This window comes from Peromyscus leucopus, chromosome 10, assembly GCF_004664715.2.
Source record: "Peromyscus leucopus breed LL Stock chromosome 10, UCI_PerLeu_2.1, whole genome shotgun sequence".
Classification (NCBI taxonomy): Eukaryota; Metazoa; Chordata; class Mammalia; order Rodentia; family Cricetidae; genus Peromyscus; species Peromyscus leucopus.
Genome location: NC_051071.1, coordinates 50,743,257 through 50,756,226, shown reverse-complemented (window position 1 = coordinate 50,756,226; position 12,970 = coordinate 50,743,257). Strand labels below are relative to the sequence as shown.

The window sequence follows — 12,970 nt, the reverse complement described above, 5'->3', positions numbered from 1 at the left end:
TTGCTTATGGCATTTGGCATCTGCTTTCTAGCAGACATGTCGTTTTGCAGTGGCTGCTGGCTACTTGGTATCCACGGGGCACTTCTACAGCGTTCTGTCCTCTGGGTGGCAGCTTTTTGCAAGGGGACTCAAATGCCTCGTGGTACTCCTTATTTGTTGTTCTGTAAACTTTGCAAAGACTTTTGGAAGCACCCAATTCTGTGGAAGCTCTGGAGTGGAAAGGTTTCTTTTTCTAGGCTGAGCTCTAACTAATGGCAGATACAGACCTCATTCCTGTCAAAGTTACACCTAGACACTACCTGGCTATCGCTGGAAAATGACACAATGAAAGCATAGCACATGTTTATTGTTTCCTACGTGGCCAGCGCTTGTGTAAGTGCTTTGTGTGTATTCGATTTTTCACCTTCCTCTCTAACCCCACTTAGCTATGGCTGTTATCTTCCTTCGAGAGTTAGGAAACGGAGAACAAAAGAGTTAAAGAAGTTGCTCAGAAACTGGGGGTGAGGGAGGGCCAATGGAGGTGGGGATGGGGGATGAGAACATAAGGGAACAGGATGGTCAAGCTGGAACGGGGACAGAGTGAGAGAGCAAAGAAAGAGATATCATGATAGAGGGAGACATCATGGGGATAGAGAGAAACCGGGTGCTAGGGAAGTTCCCAGGAATCCACAAGGATGACCCCAGCTTAGACTACTAGCAATAGTGATGAAGGTGCTTGAATTGGCCTACTCTGGTAATCAGATTGGTGAATACCCTAACCATAATCATAGAGCCTTCATCCAGTAACTGATGGAAGCAGATGCAGAGATCCACAGCCAAACACTAGGCTGAGCTCCAGGAGTTGAGTGGAAGAGAGGGAAGAGGGATTCCATGAGCAAGGGGCATTAAGATCATGATGGAGAAACGTACAGAGACAACCAAACCAAACTAGTAGGAACTCATGAACTGTGGACCAATAGCTGTAGATCCTCCATGGGACTGGACTAGGCCCTCTGCATAAGTTAGACAGTTGTGTAGCTTGGTCTGTTCAAGGGGCCCCTGGCATTGGGATCAGGATCTGTCCCTGGTGCATGAGCTGGCTTTTTGGACCCCAGTGACTATGGTGGGACACCTTGTACAGCCTCAGTGCAGGGGGAGAGACTTGGACCTGCCTCTGCTGAATGTACCAGGCTCTGTTGACTCCCCATTGGAGGCCTTGCCTTGGAGGAGGTGGAAATGGGTTGGGGAATGTAGGGGGAGGATGAGGTATGGATTGGGGGGGGTGAGGCTAGGGGGCCGGCGGAGGGAGGAGAGGAGGATCTGTGGTTGGTATGTAAAATGAATCGAAAATTTCTTAATAAAAAAATACAACTAAAAAAGAAAAAGATGAAAACCAAATCACCAATAAAGTTCTTTAAATGTTCAAAACAAAGGAGTTGCTCAGAAATAGTTTATTAAATAGCAAATTAGAAATTCAAACCCAGAAAGCTTGGCTCATAAGCCTACTAAGTCTATTGGTAACTAATACTCCCCTTCCCCCAACAGTGTCTGCTTAAGGACCCAGGAGACTTTTAGCGTCTGTGTATTATGAATGCCCTGTGCATGCTTATTATGAAGTAGCACAGTTGGCATATTCTCATTTAATATTCCTTATTTTTTATTTTTAGAGGTATTCTTGGGGCATCAAGATGTCTGTATGTATATAGATTTACATATGCTTTTTGCTACAGTTTTTTCTTGGCAGTGCACAAAGACAGCAAAAAAGGGAGCCATGAGATAGGATGATGGAAAGGTAAGAATAAAAGTAGGGAAGAATTCTTGCAGGTCTCATCTGAATCTTGGTCCAGATCTTTCTTTGTTTGAGGTAGAAATGCAAACTAATGAGAGTGGCCAGTGGTTGCGGACACTGTGCGTACATGAGGCAGGACGGCATCTTTTCTGCGCCTTTGTCAAAATGGAGAACAAAATTTCCAACTGAGAGTCTTAAGCCATGAAGAAGAGTCTGGGAAGCTATAAAGTCACACTGACTGAAGAAAAGTAAATGGTCTGAATGGTCTGAATATTTGACAGTAGTGGTACTTGCTCCGCCCATGACCTTGGGCTATATAGCCCAAAGGAGGTAGTGCTTCTTGCAATTATATGTGACATCTTAAAAAGAAAGGGAGAGGGGTCACAACGTCCCTTCTCCCTGCTTCCTGCTTCCTGGTATAACTGAACTGCCGGGTGGATTTGTTCCCCTTCAGATTAGAGGATGACTTCAGCTGTTTACTCGGTTCTGTATTCATGAGTGTATTTCCTCAGTTTATATCCTAGTAAATTTCCTATACTCCTCAAGCAGACTCCTGTGGATTTCTTGCATTATTTGGCCATCAAAGCTAGATATGAGCACACAATACTCAAAGATGACCATTTTGAAGATCTAAGTGGAAGTGTACAGTAATGAATGTTGATGATTTCTTCTTTATTCTAAATTTCTTTTCACATGTGAAGTGAGGTGTACTAGCATAGTAGCCCTGGACACACAATGCTATAACTTACTCTGTCCTCATTGGGTGGCTTTGCTTGGAAGAAAAATGTAAGCACAGGAGCCCAGAAATTTCTTTTAATATTTCCAGGAAAGCTGTAATCCCTGTTCTCATCCATATCTTAGATTTGAAAAGGGTCAACTCTGTCCTTGACTGAGAGTTGAGAACTCTGTGTAGTTGTGAATTTGATTTTGGGAAACACAATATGCATAGTTTAAACTACATTCTTCAATAAAGTACAAAATCCCCAAACCTTAGTGAACAATAGACTGTTCCTAGTTTGAGTGATTGTATAGCCCAAAATGACCACAAGTCAGTACTAAAAGTTTGTTTAACATGAAGCTACTTATTGTCTTTATCTACTTAGAGCAGTGGTTCTCAATTTCACTAATGATGAGACATTTAAAACAGTTCTTCATGCTGTGGTAATCCCAACCATAAAATTATTTCCTTGCTACTTCATAACTGTAATTTTGTTATTGTTTTGAATCATAATGTAAATATCTGATATTCAGGATATCTGATATGTGATCCCCAAAGGGGTTGTGACCCACAGGTTGAGAACCACTGACTTAGTAGCCACATGCTTGTATAATTAGATTCACTAAATGATAGTCATGTTTGTATCATTAAATTTATTAAAATGAATAAAATCTAGATTCTTAGTCACATTGTTTAGTACTCAACCATCACCCATGACTAATGTTACCAGAGCAAATAGACATTCCTGGCATTTAGGAAAGCTCTGCACAACATTTACTAAAGTGAAGACGTGAGTTCTTATAGACACATACATGGCATTGCTGTTAGCCCAGAGCCCACATATTTAATGCTCATTTTCTCCCCCAAAACAGGAGAGATTACCAATTTACATTTAATTCAGGAGGTCATGGGTTAAAGGGTCATGGGCCTGCATCAACCTTTGCCAATAACAAAGGCAACATTTTCTCTTTTGTCTGAATGAATATTTTACTTACTTTACTCTAAACTGGTTCAGAATGGATGTATGGGATATGAAAGCTCTTCCATACTAATAACCGGGAGACCCATGAAAGATCCTTTCCTTTCCAATTTTGTACATTTTTTAATTATTTTTAATTTTATAATTTAATTTAATTTTACATATCAGCCATGGATTCCCCTGTCCTCCCTCCTCCTGCGCCCCTGCCCACCCCCCATTCCCATCTCCTCCAGGGCAAGGACTCCCCTGGGGATTCAGCTCAATCTGGCAGGTCCAGTACCCTCCTCCCTTTACCCAGGCTGAGCAAAGTGTCCCAGCATAGGCCCCAGGCTCCAAAAAAGCCAGCGCAAGCACTAAGGACAGGTCCAGGTCCAGGTCCAGGTCCCACTGCCTGGGAGCCTCCCAAACAGTTCAAGCTAATCAACTGTCTCACTTATTCAGAGGGCCTGATCCAGTTGGGGGCATGTTTCCAAGGAAGTATAAAAGTTGTTCTGGCAGAGAGACAGCAGTTACATGATTAGAAAACTTCCAGGGATTTAGAAAGATGGCATCGATGAATGGGAGTGAGACTAAGTGAAGTCCATCCATTTAAGTGACACGATTGCCCCCCCACCTCCCATAAGTACCCAGCATCGTCCATGTAGTAAAGACAGGTCAGATGTGGATAGATTTTTGAAGAAGTGCAAGTCCATTACAGTTCAATATGCTCTGAGATTCTCTTCTATGTCTCATGACTATCTCTCAGTGGGAACAAGTGGGTTGAGGCAGTTGTGTTCCCTTTTAGCTGTTCGTATTCTTGGAGCTAGAAGATTCTGGGCAGCACTTACCCATCATATTTGGCCATGGAGATATGAGACATTAACAGCTAGACTTGCAAAGAGCAGCAAAATAGGTATTTTGAGTTTTCTATGGGATCTGCCTGTTTCACTCTGTTGTATGGATTCAGAACAGTACTTCATAGCACGAAGCCTGAGTTGTCTCACCTGTAGGATAGGAAGAATCCCTTTGCTTACCACTCTCAGAAGCCTTGGAGGATGATCTCAAAGTTGCTTGAGCTAATGCATGGGAAACTAATTACTCATTCTGAAGACACATATTGCCATCATTGTGACTGGGGAAATTCCAGTTCCACACAAGCTTTGTAAAGCAGTACCTACTAAAAACAATCACCCCAACAAGAGTCTTGTTGGGTTTCTCAAAACAAAACAACAAAACAAAACAGAAGGAAACAAAACTACTATGGCTTCAACACAAAACAGCTTTTATTCAGAATGCAAATTGGGCTTCTGCTTGTAAAGGAAATAATGAGATAATGTCCTTTGTCTTTATTTGACAGTGGACGGGCTCTTCATCTCTAGTATTGTCCAAGAATCTAATATTGGATGGTACTAAAACACAAGCATTTGCTTTCTAAATTGAATCCATAAAGATGCCACAGTAAAGTGCTGCCTCCTCGGATGGAGCACTTCCCAGAGTTTTAAGGCTTCAGGTTGAGAGCATTAAAAATGCCCATCTCTGCCTATTTTCAATATGTCCTTGGCTCTTCGGTCTGGATAAAATTCAAAGTCCTGCTTCTCAAGCAATCTTCCCATTTCTGGACCTTTAAGATCAGCCTGGAAGCCATCCAGCAAAATCAGTGACCAAGAGGCATGGCTGATGCCTCCCTTGTGTTTGCTTTCAAAGCTGTGCTTCGGTGTGTGTTAAAGTTTTTAGTGCCACTAAGTTGAGGGTTTGGAGAGTAATGTGCACTCACGGGTGTAACAAAAATGAGATTAATCTTGCTTCCATTTCCACAGTAAGCTGACAACATTGGTTCATTATCATGCAATCCTAGAAACCGCATATTTAAAGCAAGAAACAAACTGCCCACTGATAACATCCACAGGACACACACCCAGGGTGGTACTTTAGAAGCAATTTGCTCAAAGGACAAGGCAATGCTCTAGTGGGTTCCACCGCAGGGTAAACAATTCACATGGCATTTGAGAAAGTCTTGGATAATTGAAAATTTCAAGACTAGACACTGTCTAGTACAGTTCCTTCAGACATTATTGCTGGGACTTGCAGATTTATCGCACCCTAACTTTAATGAAGCTCCCCATTTATGATTATTTGATTCAGATTTCATGTCGAAGTCCTGGATGGCACACTTGATATAGAATGTTTTTTTTAATGTTGCCAGTTCTCTCTCAAAGCACCCTTTATTAGGTTCTGTGAAAGCGAGTTGTAAATCCAGGGAAGGGCAGTCAGGCCCTCCTCCCTCCAAGCATACTTCTTCTATTAATGACGGTGTGTTATTTATCTGATTCTTTCCTCATTCCATTGTGACCACAAAAGCTTGACCAGAAATTTACAATAATGCACCCCTCCCCTCTAGAAGTGGTTGTTTCCAGAAAGTTACTTTTTCTGTCTTCTTAGAGTGTACTTACAGGCAACCAGAGCCTTGAATGTTTAACGGAGTAAACTCTTCAGTGTAAACTTTATTATTATTATTTTTTTTTAAATTAAGCCCAAGACTTGTAAGAGTACACCAGTCTCATATAAACTTAAAAAACCTCTTCTTAAGCCTACCCACTTTCCCCCCTAAAGTCTTACCCAATTTCTTAAATGCATCTTCCTTTTCCCACCACCCACTGGGAAGGAAAATTAACCTTAAGAACTGAAGACTCCTTCTGTCATGGTAACTGTAAAGGCCCCAAACCAACAAGTTTCCATGGAGCACCTAGCAGGTGCGTGACCCGGGAGCAGGAACTCCACCCAGGAGACCCAGCAGAGTTGAGCTCATCTGAACGTTCCAGGACTAATTCTATGTTAGGGTGAGTGCCACTCTGTCCTGGGACCGCCAAGAGTCTGTGTCCCCTCGACTTCCACCCGCCTTCCTACCTGCAAGACCTGTGTTCCAAGGAACATGCTTGCCTTGCCGTCTGCGTTGAGAACATACGGCAGCAGGTAGCCCCTATTCGGCTACCGTTTGTGATTATCAGGCGAAGGAAACCGATAGAAGAAAGGCAAAGGTTTTGGGTGGAAGAGGCAGAACGGATTCTCTAGAAAGCGCCTACTAACAATGCCTCGGCTATCTTTTAATTTGCCTCGGGGAAGACAGGTGTGTCCTAGAAGTCAACAGGGAAGCGGATGAGTTAAAGAAAAATAAGTGATTGGAATGAAATTCCCACGCGCTCCGGGCTGCAGCGGGAGGCAGGGAGCGTAGAGGACACCCGGCTGTGAGGCCCCACGCACTTTCGTCCCCTCACCGATCCGAGGATCGACCCACGGACAAACAGGGTCAAGGGACTTACCTTCAGGGTTGGCGCTGATGAAGACCCTGACGCTGCGGCCAGCGGGGACGAGGTGAGAAGGCAGGGCGGTGAGGTTCCCGGAGAACGCCGCCCGCCGGAGCGCGGAGTCCCGGGGACAGGGCAGCTTGGTGCCCGCGCCGGCCGGCCACATCGCCCTGTGGGAGGATCAGCTGCCACCACCACCTCTGTTCCTCGGCTCCCTGAACCTCCGCGGCCCCGCGAGGAGGGCGAGGTCGGCCCGCGCCGCAGCTCAGAACCGCTCGGAGCCCCGGGCGCAGCCCGCAAGCTCTGTTGCGCTCAGCAGCCGCCCGCGGGCGGTGGCCATAGGGACCCTGGGGTCCTGGGGTTGCCGTCGCCTCCTGCACCTCTGAGGACTGCCTTGGCTCCTGCCCAGGGCTCGGCGCCGCAGCGCGAGAGGTCAGCGTAGAGGATGCTACGCGGGCGGCGCCTGGTTGCGCTGGGAAGAGCCCATTCGGCTCTAGGAGCTCGTAGCCATGTCCCCGCCCGCGCCCTCCGCGGGGACCCGGCGGGCGACCAGAGCAGGTCAAAGTTTAGGAAAAGGCGGCGGGAGTCGATGTGGACTCGCCTCTCCCGTAGCGCAGAATTGACGCGGCTCACGGGGAGGCTGCGGTGTGGATGCGCGGGCTGGGGGGCAGCTCGGGGACCTCCCGGCTTCCTCCGAGGACACGCTCCAGAACTCCCGGCTGCTCCCTCAGTGAAGGACGGGAGATCGATCTGCCCGAGATTCCTGCTATTCCCCCCCTCCAACTCTCCTAAAGGTCAAACAAGCCCTGAGCGTTTGCGGGAATCCAGTCGCGCGGGCGTCTGCACGCCTTTGCCAAGTCCCCAAAGTTCAGCGCGCCTCAACACCCCACGAAGGGCTGGAGCATCAGAGCTCCGGCATTGAGGAAGGAGGGTCACAGTCGCCCTGCCTCTCGTGGCGTGGGAGGCCGTGTCTCGCCTCTGCGCTCTCTCCCCACGCTCGTGCGAATCAGGGGATTTTTATAGCTAAGCCACGACGCTCACGTGGTCCTCCCCGCGTGGTCGGGGACCCTTTCTGGGAGCAAATCTCTGCGGGCAGTTCTCTCTAGTTCTCTAAAGGACCCCGGGAAGCCTTCCTGCTCCCGCTGAGATGCCCTCCCTGGCTGTTCGCCCTCCTGTGGGCTCAGGAGCCAGGCGGCTTGCAGGACGTGGGGAACCCCCGCACAGAGAGTGTGAGCTTTGGCTCCACTGGAGGCTACGACGCCGGAGAGGGAGACCACCCGCCAAGTGCAGGGGGGCCACAGTTTGGGGGCCCGGTATCGAAATTGGCCTGAGGTTGTGGGGTCTTTGCACTTAAGCTGCTTAACCAAGTCAGTGCCAGAGCCTGGGTCGGCTTCACTTGAGGCGAACCGTGCATCCAGGGGCAAGGGTGGGAGCTGAACTTTGCAGGTCCCAAGTGGTATGGGATGCAGATAAGTCAGTCCAGTTGTAAAACTGCTGTCACCTTTGAAACCCTGCAAAGCCCAGAGAGGAAATTAGTGTGATTCTGTGGGGGGTAGGGTGGGAATGCGGGAGAGAAGGGAGTATTTGAAGCCTGGGTTGGAATCTGGGCTTCAACTCTCTCATTATGAGTTTGGGGCAGGAGCACCAGTCTTTGCGAGAGGAACCCCCTACTCCCTGGAGACTGGGGAGAGGATGGATAGTGCAGAGCTTAGCTGGGCGTGGTGGCTCATGTTTGTAATTACCAGCTCTTAGAAACGGGGGCAGTAGGATTGTTTCTACTGCCAGGACAGGCCAGCCTGAATTACAGTGTGAAGTCCTGTCTCAACAAAACAACGTTGTCTCAACAACAAACGACGTTTGCTCCTCGACAAGTTTAGCTTCTCACCTGAAGACTCCTATGCTAGGCGTCCTCTGGCATCCCCAGCGCCTGCACTTCCTCTGGGTCCTGCTGGAGGCAGTGAAGTGCCGTTTATAGGCTTAGAGCACCCCACACCCAACACATATTCTGGGGTAACCTCTTTGGAGGAAATGGGTCTCTAGGTTTTTAAGGCTCCAACTACTCCTGAGAGCCTGGGACAGACATCTCTGGCTACTGTGTGATCATTTTAAGGAACCCACGAAGAAGCCCTGAATGTAATCCAGCCATCTATTCGATGAATTCACTGTGGCAAATGATCTCTCCAGAATCACGGTTTCCGAGTGGGAAGATGCTCAATCGGGAACTGCGTCCCGAGATTCTCACCCTCCCCTCCGTGTCCCTTGATTATGTACTGAGAATTCTGAAACAGGTAACGAACAGAGTGTTGGCCTCTGCTCCAGCCCCTGTGGAGACCTATCTACCACAGACAGGAAAGGAGCCAGGACCACATTAAGCCTCATCTCCTAGCTGTTATAAAACATGGATAAGAAGTTTACAGATTGTCACCTACCAGACTCCCCCCCCCTTATTTACGTCTCTGTTCTTTGAATCAAGATTAGTGTTTGCGTTTTCTGACCTTTGTTTCAGATCTGGCTTCGGTGTTGAATTTTCTTTGAATGACTTTGGGATTTTTGGCAGCCTTTGTAACCTAATTAACTTCTAGACAGACTGAAGTTCAGCATCTGCCCGAGTCACTGCAGACTTGGTCTGCAGAGGAGATCTTTGTCACTGTTGGCAGTGCGGTCTCCACATCACCTCCTTGGCTGGAGTTAGAACTGAACATCTTTTGAGGAGTGGGCAGGCGTCTGCTTAAATATACAGAATCACCTACCCTCGCCCCACCCCCACCCCTTCCTACGTCTCCCAATCTATCTCTTTTTAGCAGTCTGAAAACAAAGACTAATTTCTCAGCACGCAGATGGCACAAAAGAGAGGCTAGCCATCATGGTGAGATTTTAGTGTTAATTCCTATAATTTCCCAGCTCGAGGAATTATATTACTGATTGAGCCATTGCATAGATAAAGTCCAGATTTTGGAGGCTACTTAATTTTTGTCTTTGTTTAAAATGTTTTAACATTTTGTCTTCTTCAGTAAATATTAGAAGTGTTATTTCATTTTTTCACATGAGAGAAAGAGGCTGAAAAAACAGAAATTACTAACACAAGGTCATAAAATTAATCTATAGTAGAGCCAGAATACCTGACTAATAAATTAATAAATCAAATAAATTAATAGCATAAAGGTATTAATGCTCTTCTCAAAGACTGTTGTAACATAGTAAATCCGTTTTCTACCTGCCCGAGTCTGGCCCTGGCTGAGATTTTTAATGACCTGGACAGTGGCTGCCCAGATTTCATGGACAGATGCGGAAGGCAGGCTGTTCCTTCTGTTTTCAAGATGATCACACAGGTCTACACTCTTCTGACTTCTTACTTCCTGACTCCACAGGGAAATCAATACCATTCCAGAAGCAGACAGGAGAATTTAAAGTATCTAGAAATGGGAAGAAAAAGAAGTCATGGTACATGGGTCCAAGACCACACTGATGAGGCGGTTCCTTTTCTGCTCTTACCCACTCCAGCCCTTTATAATACTGACCGGTGAAAGGTCAGATCACTCTTAGGTCCCATCTATCCACTGGGCTGGAAAGAGTCATTTGCTCATAGACTCTGTCCTCCTTGATACAAAAGTTAATGACCCTGAAATAAATCGTCATTCCATTAAACTAATACCTGGTGCTATACTGAGCGCCGTCTGTATGATGCACACTGTTGTAAACTTTAATTTGTATCTCATTTAATTATACTGTGTTAAGGGTCTTCACCCAGCATGTCCTATCTCCAGTCTGGCATCCTGTCTTAGACATTATTGTCTGTCCCCTGTACACCATCTTTAAAGTTGTTATATATTTACTTTTATACATTTAAATGTTATATACATTTAAAAATAAAATGTAACTACATAGCTTCCCCTTCCATTGCCCCCTTCAGCTTCTCTCAAGTGCTTTGCTCCAACTTCTTTCATGGCTGCCTTCTCAAACTGATAGCTTTTTTCTCACTATTGTTACATCTATATGTATGTATAAGCGTGCATAAATATTTGAATACAGCCCACTGAGTTCATTTTTCTTGGCTGTGTATAAGGGTGTATATGGTTTCAGGGCTGACCGTTTTGTATTGGCCCTATCCCTGGGAGAGACTGATTCTCCTTCAGCAGTCATTAGTTGCCAGTAATTCTTTGTCTAGGTGGGACCCCATGGTATTCCCCCCTTTCTTGTCCTGTGAGCATGTCTATTGGTGTTGCCATCATCTCTGGTCTCATTTATGCATCCATTTCTGGAAGATTTTCTGGTATTCTGGCTCTAACAACCTTTCCACACCTCTTCCATGACATTCCCTGAGCCATCAAGGCAAGAGCTGTGATGCAGATGTGTTCACTGGGGCTGGGCTCCCCACAACGTTATCACTGCTTTGCGTCTAGTTGTGGATTTTTTGTTATGGCTGCCATTTGCGAAGAGACAAGCTTCTTTGATCAGGGAGGTAGCTACAATTATCTTTGGGTATAAGGATAAGACTCAGAATGTATTTAGAAATTGTGCTGCTCTGTCAAAATGGTGGTAGTAGATTTCTCTTTTAAGATACATGACTTCACTATCTCTGGGAAGGTGGCTGGGTTTCTAGTACCAGACATGATTTCCCTCCTGTTGAGTTGACCTAAGTCTAATTATACAGCTGTTGGTTACTGCCAACATGTGAGGGCCTGTTATTGTACATTTAGGGATATATTGCCATGCTGGTCTTTGTTGCAGTTCATAGGCACTGCAGCTGGGTAGTACTAGTGATTGCTTTCCTCCTTTGGCAGCTTGGTAGTATTTTTTGGTACTATGGAAGTAGATTGCAAGGAGAAAGCTTTCAGTAGATCCAGCTTAAATAATACAAGTCCTGTACCATTAGTGTGGGGTCTTCAGTAATAGAGGCTTTCTTCAATCTCTGAGAAGCAACCAAAGGCAACAACAACAGTCTATATTGGTTTGGGAGTCACTTGGATTACCCTGACCAAAGAAAAGAGGTTTCTTGTGCCTGGTACTGAGATTTTTTTTGTAAGTACATGATTATTATGGAGAGCATGGTCAGCCCAAGTAGCATATCTTCCTTGATGATGCATATACACATACATATGATACACACACACACACACACACACACACACACACACACACACACACACACATGTATGTATATATATATATACACACAAACACATGTATTATGTATAATTTTAGGTAAATGCAAAATAATATGATTCCTTGAGGCTTTATCAAACAACCCGCATCCCTCTTTCTTCTGCATTGGCCTCCCTCAACCTTCCCCAGCTGGAGCCTCTTCTCTGTTTTGGATCACTTGCATCATGCTGTTGCCCTCTCAAGACCACCCCTAATGGCTCCTTTCTACTTTCCTGGTTTCTTGGGTCACTCCATATTGTATACTCACATCTGAAGGTTCAGAGCTGGGGATCACAGATGAGCAAGTCCGTGTGACTTCTGTCTTTCTGGGTCTGGGTTACTTCAGTCAATATAATTTTTTCCAGATCCACCCATCCATTTACCTGAAAATTCCATGACTTCATTTTCCTTTACAGCGGAAGAGTATTCTGTTGCGCATGTGCGCCACATATTCATTTTCCAATTCATCTGTTGAAGGAAGGTTAGGTTGTTTTCATTTCCTGCCTATTGTGACTAGAGCAGCAATGAACATGACTGAGCAAGTATTTGTGGAGGAGGATGTCAAGCCTTTTAGACATATGCCCTTTGTATTCTGTTTTAAAGTTCATGTGTCTTCCTGTGGCCACTGGAGCTTTTCTTGTTTCAGTCCACAATATACAGACATAACTCACCTACTTCCTTGATGTGATAGCTGGTGATTTTCACCCAGATTTAGGCTGTGCCACATGTCCAGTTCTTTTGCATGTGTGATAGGGACTACCATGGGATGTCCCAGGGTCAGAGCTTTTATGACTGCTTTTGACCCAACATGTGTGCCTACATGTTCACTCATGTCTGTGTACATCAAATATTCTGACCAGGAAACTGGTTTGCTGTTCTGTGTTTGTGCTGTTGGTGGGTGTGGGGGTAGTTTTAAAGTCCCTAGTGTTATGAAGAAAGCCAAACAAACACATATTTCCATTCTCTCTCGGGGACTCAAGCCAATGGAGCCCGGCAAGCACTGTTTGTGTTTCCCAAGCTTGAGGCAAGATCTTAGATACAATATTACATTCATGCTTCCAGTGGCTTTCTGATTTGGTGAT

The 12,970-nt window shown here is 45.7% G+C and overlaps 1 protein-coding gene across 1 annotated transcript in view; it reads right to left on the bottom strand.

Annotated features, from left to right (window-relative positions):
* The window catches only part of Nwd2 (NACHT and WD repeat domain containing 2), a 155,032-nt gene extending 147,065 nt beyond the window's left edge, over positions 1–7,967 (bottom strand). The window contains exon 1 of the mRNA XM_028868140.1: positions 6,762–7,967. Within this exon, the coding sequence (XP_028723973.1) occupies positions 6,762–6,912 (151 nt within the window). The 5' untranslated portion in view covers positions 6,913–7,967. The remainder of the gene's footprint in view (positions 1–6,761) is intronic.
* Between the last annotated feature and the right edge of the window lie 5,003 nt (positions 7,968–12,970).